This window comes from Sus scrofa, chromosome 2 (assembly GCF_000003025.6).
Source record: "Sus scrofa isolate TJ Tabasco breed Duroc chromosome 2, Sscrofa11.1, whole genome shotgun sequence".
NCBI lineage: Eukaryota > Metazoa > Chordata > Mammalia > Artiodactyla > Suidae > Sus > Sus scrofa.
Genome location: NC_010444.4, coordinates 79,634,774 through 79,653,944, shown reverse-complemented (window position 1 = coordinate 79,653,944; position 19,171 = coordinate 79,634,774). Strand labels below are relative to the sequence as shown.

The 19,171-nt window shown below is 42.8% G+C and overlaps 3 protein-coding genes across 3 annotated transcripts in view; 1 reads left to right on the top strand and 2 right to left on the bottom strand.

Annotated features, from left to right (window-relative positions):
• The window catches only part of LOC106507314, a 58,589-nt gene that overhangs the window by 16,372 nt on the left and 23,046 nt on the right, over nucleotides 1–19,171 (top strand). The gene's annotated exons all lie outside the window — the stretch shown is intronic.
• On the bottom strand, nucleotides 2,764–4,334 carry LOC106507313 (olfactory receptor 1361-like). Its single transcript, XM_013987543.2, has one exon. It carries the CDS (start codon nucleotides 4,088–4,090, stop codon nucleotides 3,113–3,115), a length of 978 nt encoding a protein of 325 aa, XP_013842997.1. The 5' UTR covers nucleotides 4,091–4,334; the 3' UTR covers nucleotides 2,764–3,112.
• LOC106507312 (olfactory receptor 1361-like) lies at nucleotides 9,344–13,827 on the bottom strand. The gene has a single exon (XM_021084349.1). The coding sequence runs from the start codon at nucleotides 10,649–10,651 to the stop codon at nucleotides 9,674–9,676; it is 978 nt and encodes a 325-aa protein (XP_020940008.1). The 5' UTR covers nucleotides 10,652–13,827; the 3' UTR covers nucleotides 9,344–9,673.

The following is a 19,171-nucleotide window of genomic DNA, read 5'->3' as shown; positions in this document are numbered from 1 at the left end:
GTTTGTGATGTGGGTTCACCATGAGGCTGTGCCCTGCTGGGAACAGGGCATGTGCATCCCATTCACTGCTAGGTGCCTAGTGCCTGGAACAGTACCCAGCAATGGTCAGTGCTCAATAAAGCAGTGAAATAAAAGAATGAACTTTCACAAAGATACAGCACACCCAAGTCACCAGTGTAAAATGAAGACCCTGTGTTGGATAAGAAGTGTTTTGTGATTAATGAATGCATTTAAAACAACAAAATTGTGACTTCAAGCATGAAATACAGGCTTTTCTAAGGGAGCAGAGTGGAGAGGAGGTGGTGTCATCATTGTCAACATGGGTGCTGTACCAGTGGGAATTTCCTGGACTGTATGAGTAAGGAGGAGGAATTGTGTGTTTGATCCATGTGACCCAGGATGTGTGTCTGCTATAGACTAGAGGGGGCCATCGGGCTCCTGTGAGCCAGGTGCAGCCTGCAGGTATACTTGGTTTGGATCCTTAATATTTTATGGAACATTTCTTATTTGCTGACTTTTTTAAAAATTTTATTTTATTTTTTGCTGACAATTTTAGAAATCAACAATTTCATATAAAATCTGGAATTCTACCTCCTCTAGAAAAGTTAGCAGAACTGGAGCCTTTGGACTCCTGTTGCTGAAGGGCAGCAGTCAGCTGGAGAAGGAGAAGAGCTAATACTCACTGACCCTGCACTCAGCCCTGAACCAAGATGCCCAGGGGTCTCTCGGAGCCTCCCTGTGCAGTCAGGGTATTCATGTCCCCATTCACATGAGGCAGGGGCTGTGCAGAGGAGCAGAGTAGTGGTCCTACTCTCTGGGCTGCCCCTTGTCATCTGGTTTTACGGTTGTTGTCGCCTCCTGGTCTGTCCTCTGGAATCCCTTGGGAAAAGTCTACTCATTTCCCATCCTCTGTAGTATCTGCTGGAAGCTCTCACTTCTCAAAATTTTCTTAGCCCCAGACAGTCTAAACTGTGAAGGAGTTTTGACATCTGGAATGAAAAATTTGGACAAAGTTCTGTAGGCTATGAAAATCTGACTTTGATTTTAGGTACAGAGTTGTTCAGTCTAACTTTGAACAGAAAGCCAAATAAAATATTTAACGTAACATCACCAGTATTACACACCACCCCTGTCTCCTCCCTCTTGATCCTCTACTCGACAATAATGTAGTAATAAGTCATTGACTTAAGCTGTTTGGCTTTGAATGATTTCTTGACCAAAATATAGTATTAGATATGATTCCTCAAGACTTATTTGTTTATTTGTTTATTTATTTATTTATTTATTTATTTTGCTTATTATGACAAACTTGAAGTGTCCAGATCAATTTATTTATGATACAAATTCTTGAAAGAACTGGATCACTAGGCATTTCCTTATAGGTGCTATAGAGAGTTTGTGTTGTCGTCATGCTTTGTATTGTGGGATTTGATCTGCATCATCAAGTCTGAATTCTTAAGGGACATTGGCAGCCATTTTCATGTAGCAGAAATACCCCTCTCATCCTTCCTGGCAAAAAGAGTGACAATATAGGGACAGGTTTGTGCTTAAATATCAGTTGTATCTCACATTTAGAAATTATGATGAGCCTGAACCAGTAGTTTTTGATTCACAGCATGATATGTCTGAAGTTTAGAATGGATAGAAGACGGCCTGTTTTGAAAATGGGTGTGGAAGTACACTGAATACCTCTGTATGTCTCACATGTGAAAAGTTTGTCTAGGTAACCATATTTATTAGGAGTCATAGTTCATCAATTAGACGACATCAACTTTCAGTAGTCTGGTGATGAAAGGTCAATATTAAGAACAAAGTCGTCTGCTAAAGGCCAGTTGACTCTGTGAGAGATTAAAGTCCACATGAGGTTTAGCTTTCTGCCCTCACACCTGGGGAGACAAGATATTCCAGGCAGGACAGTCAGAATCTCTACGAGGCTGCATTATCCAGGAAATGGCAAGAAGAGACGCTCATGAGAGTCAACGCTGGGCTCTTCTAGAAGGCTCCCTGGCTGGCATGGCCTTGGAACAGATGCTTGAAGGACAAGTTAGAAGGAAGTGGTCCCATGTACTTTGAAAATACCTGCAGTGGCCCTGCCACAGAGCAACCCCTGCTGCCTCCAGGGAGAGCAGTGCCTGGGGAACTGTCAGGAAGAAGGATGAGTTTCTGCTTCAACTTTCACTGAGCTGAAGTCAAACTTTCTCCCTAAGTGGTTTTAATTGGCTCACAAAGAACTGTCCCCATGGGTTAATTAGTGCTGGATGGAAGTTGCCTGTGGGGAAATGGAGGGGGTGCCTTTGGGGGAGTTCCAGCTGCAGAAAAGGGGCCTCTGACCTGGTCTCTGCTAACTTGGGCCCTGGAGGGTGAATTCCCAGACCCAGTCCTGATTTCCTGGCTGTCCTTGGGGAAGGTGCTGCCAGCCTGTTCTGCTTCTAGAGCAAGAGGGCACTAGAAGCCCCACATGAAGCTGAGCTTTAATTTATCACCAGTGCATGTCCTCTGAGTACTTCCCGTGCAGGAAACCACAGCAAAGGCTGATTCAACCTGGGCCCCTGAAGTAAACTATATATATTCAATTATGTCTTTGTGTGTGAGTGTGTGTGTGGGGGTGGGTGTTTTAGGGCCACACCAATGGCATATGGATGTTCCCAGGCTAAGGGCGGAATTGGAACTGTAGCTGCCGAACAGCGCCAGAGTCACAGCAGAGCAACATCCGAGTAGTATCTGCGACCTACACCACAGCTCACAGCAGTGCGGGATCCTTAACCCACTGAGTGAGGCCAGGGATGGAATCCATGTCCTCATGGATGCTGGTCAGGTTCATTACCAATGAGGCACCACAGAAACTCCCTCCAATTTTGTCTTGTCCTCAATTTTTGTGGCCTGTAAAATGAATGTTTTAGAATCACACTTTTATATAGGTAACTACTTAATGGTTTTATGGCTTATGAGCACCTACCTATTAGTTTCATATTTCATAACACAACTGTAATCACATATCATTTAATTAGAGGAATAGTCATGGGTACGTTTACACCTACAGGAACTCAGTGTCTCTGTTTTTAAAATGAAAAAAAATGTATGCTATCCAAGAGTCCTCCCTGCTCTAAAATTTTTAAACTATTGAATCTGATATTAGTTTCCTTAAAGCTCTCTTCATGTCACGATTTCTCAGGCTGTAGATGAAGGGATTGACCAGGGGAGTCACCACAGTGAAGATGACAGTGGCCACCACGTCTTGTACTGAGTAGGAGGATGAAGGGCGCATATAGACCCCCAGGATTGCCCCATAGAAGAGGGAGACCACAGTGAGGTGGGATCCACACGTGGACAGGGCTTTCCTTACTCCGTGAGCAGATGGCAACTTCAACACATTAGAGAAGATGAAGGCATATGAAACAATGATGCACGTGAATGGTGTCATAAATATCAGTCCACCCTCAGTGAGGACCATCAGTTCATTGATGAAAGTATTAGAGCAAGACAGCTTTAGAACTGTATAGGGATCACAGAAAAAGTGATGGACAGCGTTATTGGAACAAAACGTGAGCGTCCTCATGAGAAGAGTGTGTAGGAGAGCATGCAGGTTGATCACGACCCAAGAGGCAGCCACCAGCAGGACACAGAGCTTGGGCCTCATGATCATGGTGTAGTGGAGTGGGCAGCAGATGGCATTGTAACGGTCATAGGCCATCACACTCAGGAGGAACCCGTCCATGTTGGTGAAAGTGATGAAGAAGTAGATCTGGGTCATGCATTCTGCATAAGAGATGGACTGGCTTCCCAGGATGTGATTCACCACCATCTTGGGGATCGTGACTGATGAAACGCAGATGTCCACACAGGAGAGGTTGGCCAGGAAGAAGTACATGGGCGTGTGGAGATGCCTGTCACAGCCAATGGCCAGGACGATGAGAAGGTTGCCGATGATGGTGATCAGGTATATGCACAGGAAGAGCCCGGAGAGCACCTCCTCCTGCTCTGACTGCCCAGAGAATCCCAGGAGAAGGAATTCTGTGACCCTGGTCTGGTTGTCTCTGCCCATGTCTGCAGGGGAGAGAGAGAAAATGTCATCGCACGGTAGTAGGATCATATGCAAACAGGGGAGCCCATTTCATATCCTGGTACGGTTTATTCATTTGGTTGAGAATTACCTGCAACTGAAACATCTTATGGAGTCTTTGTAGAGAAAAGGCCATGTTAATTTCAACAGAGTTTGATGACCAGAGGCTATAGTTTTGTTTATTCTAGTCTCGTTTGCTGGGTCGCATTTGTAGGTACTTTTGTGTATGGTATTTAACTTGGTCCAGTAATTTGAGGTGTTTGTTGTATTTCACTTTGCAGATGAAGGACCTCGGGCTCAGGATAAATCAGTGATGTTTCCAAGTCACAGACCAGTCAAAGTTAGATATCCAAACCAGATAAAATGCTTTTGTCTGTACACTCTTTTTTGACTCGCTGGTAGTTATTAATTTACAACGTATTAACCAAGTGGCAGGCTCTGTGTTAAGTGCTGAATTAACGTACCTGTGAATTTTCTTGGGCATTTATATTTTCCCAGAATGTGTAAACCCTGTGGGTTTTGCAAGACCTTCTTGGCAGTTCGTCCTCAACATTGTAATGACCTCGTGTCCACTGTGTAGTTGTCCTCTCACCATAGGTGACCGCTATTGGGAGGGCTGACCTGAGCGTGCTGTTCAGGTTTCCCTGTGAAGCATTTTTTTGCTTTCTGCCGGTCAGAAAAAGAAAGACAGTCAGGCAAAACATCGGGATTATGTTCTGCTGTTGGACACAGGGATCTCGTGAAGGCTAAGGAACAAATTCAGGTGGTACACCCAGCAGATAACCCCAGGACTAAGAAATCAGTCTAGGCAGGCAGTGGGGGGCCGGCGGGGGGAGGTCAGTCAGGTAAAGCCATGTGAACACGATGCTCCTGGAATAATGTATGGTACCTGGTAGTAAAGGAGAGGAGGAGCATCCCTGGTGAGACTAAAGGGCTGAGGAAAAGGGACGAGAGAGAGGCAGGCACCTGCTCTGTGAAGTGGCCTGAGTGGGTGGGGCAGGGGGTATGTCTAGGAGGTTGGTTGTAGCATTTTCATAAGATGAAGGCAGGTATTTGTGCGTCAGTCACTGGGAGATTTAACTTAGTAAAATTCAGGGGAAAGTGCTGAGATTTGACATCGTCCCCCCCCCCACCCCAGGACCATTTCCAAGAACAAAGGTAGGTAGAGTGCTAGTCGACAGAAGCTAGAAGATGCTCCAGAAGGAGACGCTTAATGTAGAAGCTGACGATGAGGGAGGTTTGTCATCAAGACCAACACGAGAGCAGCTGTCCAGGCAGATGTGATTATTCCGGTTCTAAAGAGAGGTGGTTCCCTGGAGTGGAAATGAGGAAAAGCTGAAACAGCATGACAAGTGGGATATCTCTTTAGATGTCTGTGCATTGCTGCTAAGGCCAACTGTGGAGGACCAAAGCTCAGAGTATCCCACAGCCCCTCGTCAGAGAGTCTGTATCAGGAGAACGAACAGACTGGGAGGGTCAGTTACAGGAAAAAATGATGTAACTTCATGGGTAAACCCCCAGGGTTGAGAGTCCCAAGGAAACCAGCGACCTCTGTCATGCACGTCATTCCCATTACTCTGATTGGCTAGTCACCACCCACCTCTAAGTGTTGATGCCGCTTCCCATGCTGCTTCCTTACAGGGGGAGACTGCTCTTCCAGTCCCCTTGGAATCGTGTTTATTTTATGAGATGAACGTGCGGATACCTGGCTTCAAGCATGGATCTCTTGTGCGTCTCTTTAGTACGTGACCGTCTCTGAGACATCTGACATACCTGCAGCATTGACTGCTTGTGTTCCTGGACCTTTGCCCTGAGGGTGCTTAGTGCCTGGACCCCACCCCATGCTGACTCCCCTCGCTGGGGCTCCGTGTGCCATCTGAGCAGCCTCCCTGTGGGACACCTCTGTTAAGTGGTCCCAGACCACAGTGAATGAACACAGCGAAGCACCTGGCAAAAAGGTGTGGCGATTAAGGGAAGAATAGGAGGGTCTTGAATGTCTGACACAAAAGAATGAGGCTCTTTTGGGGGCCAGGGAGGGTGGCTCTGGGCTCTGGGCTTCTGGCCAGGATTTCTAGGAGCCTGCAGTCACTGATCCTGGCACCACCACCCTTCGTCAGCCCCTTCCTTTCCCACTGCTTCCTCTTCTGTCTCCAGCTTGGAGACATGCTTGCTCTGTCCTGCAGTGGGCAGCACGTCCGGAAAGGGGAGGGGCTTGGCTATGTCAAACCAAGAGATGTTTGCCCTTTGAACTGGGTGAGATGCAGCAGGATTTAGTGTGTCCAATTTTCCCAGTGTAAATGTATGTGTTTGTGTCCGTGTGAATCTGTCCGTTGTTGGAGGCAACCATGCCCTCACCTGCTTTCCCAGCTCTTCTTACCTGGCTGCTCTCTGCTGGGAGATGCTGTCATGGAACCCCCATCTCCACTGGCTCCTTGCGTGACCTTGGATGATGGGAAGGTCACAGCTAGCACCGAGGCTTGAGGAAGCTTTTCTCACTGGAGGAGAACACTGAGATTCAGACACTGTGCCTTTCTGGGTCTGTCTTGAATGATTTGGAGGAAATGTGTAGACCTCCCTTCTCTGGAGACTGGGGCTTTCATGGGGATCAGGGTAGCAATAGTTGCCACGTCTGGGTGTCCCTAGGGTGGATTCCCCACAGCTTCTCATTAGTGGCAGACATAGGAAGTGTTTGTCTCTCCTCTTCTATCTGGAATCTGAAAGTAGGAGCAAAAACCAATTCTTGTGCAGATACCTTTTGCACAATATTGGACATTCAACTCCATTTTTCTTTGATTTCCAAAATAGGAAACAGACTAAGCCAGGAGGGTAGAGGGAGGTTACTTGTGATCATGAAATATATAACACACATAAATATTTTACCCATAGAGAAACTGTGTAAAAAAACCCAAACAAAAATTTTAAAATCCTTAGAGCAAGTTCCTGTTGTGGGGCAGCGGAAACAAATCTGACTCGTAGCCATGAGGTTGTGGGTTTGATCCCTGGCCTCGCTCAGCAGGTGCGAGCTGCGATGTAGGTTGCAGACTCGGCTGGGATCCCACGTTGCTGTGGGTGTAGCATAGGCGAGCATCTGTAGCTCTAATAGAACTCCAGCCTGGGAACTTCCGTATGCCGCTGGTGTGGCCCTAAAAAGCAAAAAATGAAATAAAAATAAAAACCCTTAGAAATACGCAAAGAATTTCACTAAATAACGCTTTTGCTGGAATATTGTTTATGCTTTACTCAGATGTAATCAACCAAGTAGGCAAAAATAGTGATTACCAGAGATTGAATTACCAGATGAAAGTCTGATCTAAAACATGTATATATATCAGATCCACCGCTTAAGAGTAAATGACAATAAAAACAAAAATAAACAAATGGGACTTAATTAAACTTCAGAGTTTCTGCACAGCAAAGCAAAAACCCTAAACAAAATGAAAAGACAACCCACAGAATGGGAGAAAATCTTTGCAAATGAATCGACTGACAAGGGACTAATCTCCAAAACTTATAAACGCCTCCTACAGCTCAATACCAAAAAAACAAACAACCCCATCAAAAAATGGGCAGAAGATCTAAACAGACAGTTCTCCAAAGAAGACATACAGATGGCCATAAAACGTATGAAAAGATGTTCAACATTACTCATTATTAGAGAAATGCAAATCAAAGTCACTGAGGTACCACCTTACACCAGCTAGAATGGCCATCATCAAAAAGTCTACAATCAATAAATGCTGGAGAGGGTGTGGAGAAAAAGGAACCCTATTACACTGTTGGTAGGAATGAATATTGGTGCAACCGCTTTGGAAAACAGTATGGAGATTCCTCAGAAAACTAAAAATAGAACTACCATTTGATCCAGCAATCCCACCCCTGGGCATCTATCCCGAGAAAACCATGACTTGCAAAGACACATGTACTCCCGTGTGCATTGCAGCACTATCTGCAATAGCCAAGACATGGAAACAACCTAGATGTCCATTGACAGAGGAGTGGATCAAGAAGATGTGGTACATATACACAATGGAATATTACTCAGCCGTTCAAAGGAAAGAAATAACAGCATTTTTAGCAACATGGATGGACCTGGAAATTATCATGCTAAGTGAAGTCAGTCAGTCAATGAGACACCGACATCAAATGCTCTCACTTACAGGTGGAATCTTAAAAAGGACACAATGAACTTCTTTGCAGAACAGATAACTGACTCACAGATTTGGAAAAACTTATGGTTTCTAAACGAGACAGGTTGGGGGTGGGGGATGCACTGAGGGTTTGGGATGGAAATGCTGTAAAAATTGGTTGTGATGATTGTTGTACACCTATAAATGTAATAAAATTCATTAAGTATTTAGAAAAAAAGAAAAAAGTGTGCTTTAAAAATAAAAATAAAAAAATAAAAGCTGCCACAGAGGAAAAAAATAAATAAATAAAACATGTATATATATATATATGTGCGTGTATATACATATATTATCAAATTATACACACATTTGTACTTTATGTGTATTTTATACAGAGAATATATACATAATTTTATATATAGCAGATATATATACATACACACACACATATGTATGTATGTATTTCTCTTAAACCTAGGAAATATTGAATAATATTGAACATCTTATTAGTTAAAATAAAACCCTTTAAAAATTCCCTGAACTACTGACTTTAAGGACCACGTTCTCTGATCACACAGTGAAAAAACAGAACCCAGCAATTATAAAGTAAGAAGTAACATAGTTGCTCTTGAATTTTTAAAAATTGAGCTATACTTTTTATAGTAAAATTATCTTTCTTACAGTTCAGTTCTGTGAATTTTGACAGATACATGCAGTATTGTGACCACCACGATAATCAAGGTATCAAACAGTTCAATCACCTCCAAAAAATTCCCTTTTGCCCTGTTGTAATTAGCCCTACCCAGGCTCCAGCCTGTGTCAGTCAATGATATTTGTATATCGAGAGTGCGTCCCTTTTTATTTTTGAGTAATATATAATGGTTTTGATGCACCAGCATTTGTGAATTCATTCATCAGTTGAAGGCCATGCTGTTTCCAGTTTGAAGGCTTATAAATAAAGCCAATATAACTCTTTCATTTTTGCTTTTTAGGGCGTCGACTGAGGTATATAGAAGTTCCAGGCTAGGAGTCAAGTTAGAGCAGCAGATGCTGGCCTACACCACAGCCACAGCACCTCTGGATCCAAGCCAAATCTGCGACCCAACCACAGTTCATGGCAATGCTGGATCCTTAACCCAATGAGTGAGGACAGGGATCTAACCCGAGTCCCCACGGATCCTAGTTGGGTTTGTTACCACTGAGCCGCAACAGGAAATCCATCGAATTATGTCTTCTCCTGAGTTTTTGCGGCCTGCTAAATGAATGTTTTCGTATCACACTTTTATGTAGATGACTACTTAATGGTTATATGAATTATGAGCATCTGTCATACCAGCTTCATGTTGAAAAGCACAACTGTAATCACATACCATTTAATTAGAGGAATAGTCATGGGTACGTTTACACCTACAGGAACTCAGTGTCTCTGTTTTTAAAATGAAAAAAAAATGTATGCTATCCAAGAGTCCTCCCTGCTCTAAAATTTTTAAACTATTGAATCTGATATTAGTTTCCTTAAAGCTCTCTTCATGTCACGATTTCTCAGGCTGTAGATGAAGGGATTGACCAGGGGAGTCACCGCAGTGAAGATGACAGTGGCCACCACGTCTTGTACTGAGTAGGAGGATGAAGGGCGCATATAGACCCCCAGGATTGCCCCATAGAAGAGGGAGACCACAGTGAGGTGGGATCCACACGTGGACAGGGCTTTCCTTACTCCGTGAGCAGATGGCAACTTCAACACATTAGAGAAGATGAAGGCATATGAAACAATGATGCACGTGAATGGTGTCATAAATATCAGTCCACCCTCAGTGAGGACCATCAGGTCATTGATGAAAGTATTAGAGCAAGACAGCTTTAGAACTGTATAGGGATCACAGAAAAAGTGATGGACAGCGTTATTGGAACAAAACGTGAGCGTCCCCATGAGAAGAGTGTGTAGGAGAGCATGCAGGTTGGTCACGACCCAAGAGGCAGCCACCAGCAGGACACAGAGCTTGGGCCTCATGATCATGGTGTAGTGGAGTGGGCAGCAGATGGCATTGTAACGGTCATAGGCCATCACACTCAGGAGGAACCCGTCCATGTTGGTGAAAGTGATGAAGAAGTAGATCTGGGTCATGCATTCTGCATAAGAGATGGACTGGCTTCCCAGGATGTGATTCACCACCATCTTGGGGATCGTGACTGATGAAACGCAGATGTCCACACAGGAGAGGTTGGCCAGGAAGAAGTACATGGGCGTGTGGAGATGCCTGTCACAGCCAATGGCCAGGACGATGAGAAGGTTGCCGATGATGGTGATCAGGTACATGCACAGGAAGAGCCCGGAGAGCACCTCCTCCTGCTCTGACTGCCCAGAGAGTCCCAGGAGAAGGAATTCTGTGACCCTGGTCTGGTTGTCTCTGCCCATGTCTGCAGGGGAGAGAGAGAAAATGTCATCGCACGGTAGTAGGATCATATGCAAACAGGGGAGCCCATTTCATATCCTGGTACGGTTTATTCTCATTTGGTTGAGAATTACCTGCAACTGAAACATCTTATGGAGTCTTTGTAGAGAAAAGGCCATGTTAATTTCAACAGAGTTTGATGACCAGAGGCTATAGTTTTGTTTATTCTAGTCTCGTTTGCTGGGTCGCATTTGTAGGTACTTTTGTGTATGGTATTTAACTTGGTCCAGTAATTTGAGGTGTTTGTTGTATTTCACTTTGCAGATGAAGGACCTCGGGCTCAGGATAAATCAGTGATGTTTCCAAGTCACAGACCAGTCAAAGTTAGATATCCAAACCAGATAAAATGCTTTTGTCTGTACACTCTTTTTTGACTCGCTGGTAGTTATTAATTTACAACGTATTAACCAAGTGGCAGGCTCTGTGTTAAGTGCTGAATTAACGTACCTGTGAATTTTCTTGGGCATTTATATTTTCCCAGAATGTGTAAACCCTGTGGGTTTTGCAAGACCTTCTTGGCGGTTCGTCCTCAACATTGTAATGACCTCGTGTCCACTGTGTAGTTGTCCTCTCACCATAGGTGACCGCTATTGGGAGGGCTGACCTGAGCGTGCTGTTCAGGTTTCCCTGTGAAGCATTTTTTTGCTTTCTGCCGGTCAGAAAAAGAAAGACAGTCAGGCAAAACATCGGGATTATGTTCTGCTGTTGGACACAGGGATCTCGTGAAGGCTAAGGAACAAATTCAGGTGGTACACCCAGCAGATAACCCCAGGACTAAGAAATCAGTCTAGGCAGGCAGTGGGGGGCCGGCGGGGGGGAGGTCAGTCAGGTAAAGCCATGTGAACACGATGCTCCTGGAATAATGTATGGTACCTGGTAGTAAAGGAGAGGAGGAGCATCCCTGGTGAGACTAAAGGGCTGAGGAAAAGGGACGAGAGAGAGGCAGGCACCTGCTCTGTGAAGTGGCCTGAGTGGGTGGGGCAGGGGGTATGTCTAGGAGGTTGGTTGTAGCATTTTCATAAGATGAAGGCAGGTATTTGTGCGTCAGTCACTGGGAGATTTAACTTAGTAAAATTCAGGGGAAAGTGCTGAGATTTGACATCGTCCCCCCCCCCCACCCCAGGACCATTTCCAAGAACAAAGGTAGGTAGAGTGCTAGTCGACAGAAGCTAGAAGATGCTCCAGAAGGAGACGCTTAATGTAGAAGCTGACGATGAGGGAGGTTTGTCATCAAGACCAACACGAGAGCAGCTGTCCAGGCAGATGTGATTATTCCGGTTCTAAAGAGAGGTGGTTCCCTGGAGTGGAAATGAGGAAAAGCTGAAACAGCATGACAAGTGGGATATCTCTTTAGATGTCTGTGCATTGCTGCTAAGGCCAACTGTGGAGGACCAAAGCTCAGAGTATCCCACAGCCCCTCGTCAGAGAGTCTGTATCAGGAGAACGAACAGACTGGGAGGGTCAGTTACAGGAAAAAATGATGTAACTTCATGGGTAAACCCCCAGGGTTGAGAGTCCCAAGGAAACCAGCGACCTCTGTCATGCACGTCATTCCCATTACTCTGATTGGCTAGTCACCACCCACCTCTAAGTGTTGATGCCGCTTCCCATGCTGCTTCCTTACAGGGGGAGACTGCTCTTCCAGTCCCCTTGGAATCGTGTTTATTTTATGAGATGAACGTGCGGATACCTGGCTTCAAGCATGGATCTCTTGTGCGTCTCTTTAGTACGTGACCGTCTCTGAGACATCTGACATACCTGCAGCATTGACTGCTTGTGTTCCTGGACCTTTGCCCTGAGGGTGCTTAGTGCCTGGACCCCACCCCATGCTGACTCCCCTCGCTGGGGCTCCGTGTGCCATCTGAGCAGCCTCCCTGTGGGACACCTCTGTTAAGTGGTCCCAGACCACAGTGAATGAACACAGCGAAGCACCTGGCAAAAAGGTGTGGCGATTAAGGGAAGAATAGGAGGGTCTTGAATGTCTGACACAAAAGAATGAGGCTCTTTTGGGGGCCAGGGAGGGTGGCTCTGGGCTCTGGGCTTCTGGCCAGGATTTCTAGGAGCCTGCAGTCACTGATCCTGGCACCACCACCCTTCGTCAGCCCCTTCCTTTCCCACTGCTTCCTCTTCTGTCTCCAGCTTGGAGACATGCTTGCTCTGTCCTGCAGTGGGCAGCACGTCCGGAAAGGGGAGGGGCTTGGCTATGTCAAACCAAGAGATGTTTGCCCTTTGAACTGGGTGAGATGCAGCAGGATTTAGTATGTGTTTGTGTCCGTGTGAATCTGTCCGTTGTTGGAGGCAACCATGCCCTCACCTGCTTTCCCAGCTCTTCTTACCTGGCTGCTCTCTGCTGGGAGATGCTGTCATGGAACCCCCATCTCCACTGGCTCCTTGCGTGACCTTGGATGATGGGAAGGTCACAGCTAGCACCGAGGCTTGAGGAAGCTTTTCTCACTGGAGGAGAACACTGAGATTCAGACACTGTGCCTTTCTGGGTCTGTCTTGAATGATTTGGAGGAAATGTGTAGACCTCCCTTCTCTGGAGACTGGGGCTTTCATGGGGATCAGGGTAGCAATAGTTGCCACGTCTGGGTGTCCCTAGGGTGGATTCCCCAAAGCGCCTCATTAAAGTCATACTTATTAAATCTTCTTTGTTTTATCCTCTCTGGACACAGATATCTCGGTCTAAAGGGAACTAGTTTAGTTCTCAATCTTGCTGCTTCCCGCTGCCTCAAGTACATCTCATGCTCACAGCACAGACAAAATATATCTGGTCCCTTGCTCTGTGCTCAGAATTGACCTGAAGAAAAATTGTGACGACAGTGAAACTGGCGCACAGACATTTAATGATAGTTCTGTTCTGAACACTTAGCTCCTATACTGTCTTCCTTTGGTAAAATTCTTAAGCCTTTTGGATCCTTCACTCTTTCTTCTTCCAAAGGCAAGGTTTGATTTGACAGTTTATAGTAAGAAAGTAATGATGGAGGAAGACCAGAACCTCAGTTCTGTTTTAATCTAGGTAAAAATTTCTGTGTTCCTAAAACATGAAACCAGAGGTAGCACTTAGATATGCTGACCTGAGAACAGGGTTAAGGAATACTTGGTGTGGGGTATGTGTGGTAGTCATCTAAATACTCACATCTGGAGTTCCTGTCGTGGCGCAGCAGAAACAAATCTGACTAGGAGGTTTCGGGTTCGATACCTGCCCTCGCTCAGTGGGTTAAGGATCTGGCATTGCAGTGAGCTGTGGTGTAGGTCAAAGACGCGGCTCGGATGCAGTGTTGCTGTGGCTGTGGCGCAGGCTGGCAGCTGTAGCTCCTGTTCTACCCCTAGCCTAGGAACTTCCATATGCCACGGGTGTGGCCCTAAAAAGACAAAAATAAATAAATAAATACTCATATCTATGGGCTATTGGAACTTGAGTGTGGATTTCTAGCCTTCTATTTGTGTGCATATACAAAGCAAAATTGTTACAAGGAGAGTTTTAAAATCCACGTTTAAAAAAAAGAACACGAATATGAAATTGGGCAAAGATATGTTTGGTAAATGCAAAAATTAGAGAATAGAGTTGGCATTATTAATTGCGAACAAAGCAGTAAAATGGAGTTCCTGTCGTCGCTTAACGAAAGCAAATCCGACTAGGAACCATGAGGTTGCAGGTTCGATCCCCGGCCTCGCTCAGTGGGTTAAGTATATGACATTGCCATGAGCTGTAGTGTAGGTTGCAGATGTGCCTCAGATCTGGTGTTGCTGTGGCTGTGGCATAGGCTGACAGCTGTAGCTCCCATTAGACCCCTAGCCTGGGAGTTTGCATGTGCAGCCCTAAAAACAAACAAACAAACAAAGCAGTAATTAAACTGCAAATATTAACCACAAAATAGGAGTATTCTATGATAATAGAGGAAAATTCCTAGACCTTAGTCACAGTTATAAAATATAAAACAAAACAATGTAGCAATAGTTTTCATTAGGAAAGATTGTTAAAAAAAAAAATTAGGGAGTTTTCAGTGTGGCTCAGTGGGTTAAGAACTCAACATTGTGTCTGTGAGGATGTGGGTTTGATCCCTGGGTTTGTTCAGTGGGTTAAGGATCTGATGTTGCCCCAAGCTGCAGGGTAGGTTGCAGATGTGGCTCGGATCTGGCGTTGCTGTGGCTGTGGTGTGGGCAGGCAGCTGTAGCTCACATTCTACCCCTGTCCTGGGAACTTCCATATGCCACAGGTGCAGCAGTGAAAAGAAAAAAAATGTTTAAAGAATTTGATTAAATTAATACCTTAATGTTTGTTTGTTTGTTTTTTGGCCACAGCATGATGTGGGATCTCAGTTCCCAGTTGAGGGATCAATCCCAGGCTACAGCAGTGAAAGCACTGAGTCCTGAGCACTAGACCACCAGGAAATTATCCTTAATGACAAAATGTAAAATATAATGCCCAGAATTTGATAACATTGTTGATTTTTAAAATGACAGAAATTTTGTCTAAATAAGAAATTTGATTTTAAAATGTTTGATTGATTGATTGATTGATTGTTTTTCAGAGCCGCACCTGTGGCATATGGAAGTGCCCAGTCTAGGGGTCAAATCGGAGCTACAGCTGCCAGCCTACACCACAGCCACAGCAACACCAGATCTGAACCTCATCTAAGACCTACACCACAGCACATGGCAACACCAGAACCTTAACCCACTGAGCGAGGCCAGGGATCGAACCTGCATCTTAATGGTACTAGTCGGATTTGTTACCAATGAGCCACAATGGGAACTCCTGTATGTTCTTACTTTAAGTGCAGGGCATAATTTATTAATATAGGCCATTTTCTTGGCTACAATGAAAACTTTAAAACAGAGTCCCTAAACATTGATTTCATGGGATACATTATCTTACAGGCTTCATCACAAAGCCAAAAATTGAAAACCAAAAGCCAAAATGTAAAAACAAATGTTCAGTTGATAAAATTTAAAGGTGTTCTCCAGGGGAGTTCTCCCTGTGGCTCAGTGGTTAACGAATCCAACTAGGAACCATGAAGTTGCGGGTTCGATCCATGGCCTTGCTCAGCGGGTTAAAGATCCAGCGTTGCCATGAGCTGTGGTGTAGGTTGCAGATGCGGCTCGGATCCCGAGTTGCTGTGGCTCTGGTGTAGGCCAGTGGCTGCAGCTCCTATTTGACCCCTAGCCTGGGAACCTCCTTATGCCTCAGGAGCGGCCCAAGAAATGGCAAAAAGACAAAAAAAAAAAAAGTGTTCTCCATAATTCCCATAGCAAAAAGAAAATTAAAAGCAAATAATTTATAGATTAAAGAAAAATTAATATAAAAATCTATGGGAAATACAACCTTAAATGCTTTTATCAATAATAAAGAATATAAGAACTGAAAAAAGCAAGCATTTAATTAAGCATTTTTATTTCAAAATTATTTAGTCAAAAGCATATCTTTGAAAGTTAAACAAGTCTTTAAATGAGAAACCCAGTCCCCTACCCTTCATCAATCCACCCAAGTCCCCCTTCCCAATATAAATGCCGTTATGTATTTCTAAATAATATGCTTATAATGCTATTTTTTATCATTCATTTTTTTTAGGGGGGCACACCTGCAGCATGTGGGAATTCCCAGGCCAGGGATCAAACCGGTGCAACAGCAGCAACCCAAGCTGCTGCAGTGACAATGCCAGAACCTTAAGCCACTATGCCTCAAGGGAACTCCTGGTCATTAATTTGCGATCTGATTTACTCTCTTCCCATTTTGACAGGTGATGAGTAATAGCAATTCACCATCCCATTTTCTCTTCCTGAAATCCTCCTGTTATAAATACATCACAGTTTGGGAGGATGTCGGTATTTATTATTGACATCCTGACTTGGTTATATACTATTGGAGTACTAATATTATTTTTGTCTGGTACAACTTTTGGATGTTCCTGAAGTTAATAATTGCTTATTTTTTTCATATGCTTAAGTTTTATGCCTTTATTGTTCCCATATTCCAAAATTAATTTTTATAGGTCTTTATTTACAATTGAGAGACAATACTCATTACCCATTTAAGTGTACACTTTAATTTTGATAATCATGTAGTCATGTAACTACTGCCATAATCAAGATACACAACAGTTTCAACATCCTAAAAAGTTTTGTTTCCCTTTGTAGCTAGTACCCTCCAGTGACTAGGTAGTCACTAATCTGCTTTCTTCCACTACAGTTTTGTGTTTTCTAGAATTTAATATAAATAGAATCTTACAGTATGTGGTCTTTTATGTTTCATTTCTAGCATACTGCTTTTGAGATTAATTAACCTATGTTGTCAATGTATCACAAATTTGTTTCATTCATTAACCTTATGTTTTTACTTATTCCTATACAGTATGCTGTAGTAAGGAGATTCACAATTATTATAACCATTCAACAGTTGATGAAAATTGGTTTGTTTCCAGTTTAGAACAATTATGTATAATATGTATGCATATCTCTATATAATGCATATGTAATACCACCGTGTATATTTCTTTATAAGTTTGTGTGTGGCTATATGATTTCATTTTTCTTGGAATGTGATTTTATGATAAATGTATTTTTAACTTTATAAGATGCTACAATACTGTTTTTGCAAAAATGGTTATACAGTTTGCGTTTCTCTCAGCAACATACGAAAGTTCTAATTGTTACATATCCTTATCAACACTTAGTATTGTTAGTCTTTTTAACATTTGCCATTCTAATGGATGTATAATATCTCACTGTGGTTTTAATTTGCATTTTCCTGATAACTAGCAATGTTGAGCATCTTATGCTTATTGCCCATTCATATATCTTCTTTTGTGAAGTTATGTTCAAATATTTTGCTCATTTTGCGGGGTGGGGAGTTGTATGCCTAATTTTATTGAGTTATTTTTCTTCTCCTTTTTGAACTGTAAGATTTTTTTTTTAACATTCTGGGTTCAGTGATTTTTGTCAGGTGTAAATTTTGCAAATATTTTGTCTTAATTTTATTAACTATGCTTTATAAAGAGAAAAAAATTTAATTTTAATGTTTCCCACTTTCCCCCTTAAAGTTATGCTTTTTTATGTCCTATTTATGAAACTTTTGCTTAAGTCAGTGTAACAAAGAGTTTGTAGAATTTATCATGTTCCAGTAGAATTTGTCTTTGTGTTTAAGTATGTGATTTATTTTTAGTGACTATATGAGTAGAGCGTGAAGTAAAATTAGATTTAGTTTTTATCTATACAGATAACCAGTTGTTCCAGCATCACCTGCTGAAAAGGTTTCTGTTTCCCATGTTGGATTGTGTTGAAAATCACAAATTACATCTGTGTTGAAAATCAGTTCAGCATGTGCGTGAACATCTATTTCTGGAATTTTTGTGTGTTCCATTCATCTCTATTTTAATCTGACACCAGTACCACACTTGTCTAGATTACTGAATCTTTATGTTAAATATTGAAATCAAATAGTGTAAGTGATCTGACTTTGTTCTTATTTTTCAAGATATTTTGTCTGTTTTAGGTCCTTTGCATTTCAATATAAACTTTTAAATCAGCTTGTCGATTTCTTGAAAAACATGTCAGGATTTTGATTGGGATTATAATCAAATTGTGGATTAATCTGGGGAGAATTAAATTTATTTCCAGCCTTTTTACTTTTTAATGCGATTTTAAAGTATATTTTTAAAGATTTCTTTTTCTTTTTATTTTTTTCTTAAGGACTGTACCTGTGGCATATGGAAATTCCCAGGCTAGGGGTTGAATCAGAGCTGTAGCTGCCAGCCTGCACCACAGCCACAGCAACACAGGATCCAAGCCTCGTCTTTGACCTCCACCACAGCTCACAGCAATGCCGGATCCTTAACCCACTGAGCAAGGCCAGGGATCAAACCCACATCCTCATAGATACTAGTCAGATTCGTTACCATTGAGCCACAACGGGAACTCCCTAAAAGTTTATTTTCTAATCTTCCATTGCTAATATATAGAAACACAGTCAATTTTATATATTGACCTTGTACTCTGAAATTAATTTACCAATTCTAGGAATGTTTCTGCAGATTCCATCATATTTTCTATGTATATAAATATGGACACTTAAGCAAGAGACAGCAAATTTTTACTCTAAAAGGCCAGATAGTGAATACTTTAGATGTTGCAGGTTTCTGCTGTAATTTCGTCTCTGCCACCGTAGTGGGAAAGCAGCTACAGTTAGTAGTAGACAAATGATGATGGTTATGTTTAAGAAAACAATAGACAGGAAGGAAAGAAAAAGAAAGAGGGAGGGAGGGAGGAAGAAAGGAAAGAAAACAAGCAAGCAAGCAAGCTAGTTGCTATGAACATTCAAGTACAAAACTTAGTTTGGATCTGTGCTTTTACTTGGATAATTAACTAGAAGAGAGATAACTGGATCATATGGTAAGTGGATATTTAAGAAATTACCAAGCTATTTTCCAAGGTGATTGTATTGCATATATTTCTTGATGAATTATCTGTCCAAATTTTTTGTACTCTTGAAAATTGCATGTTTGTTTTTATATTCTTGAATTTGTATATTG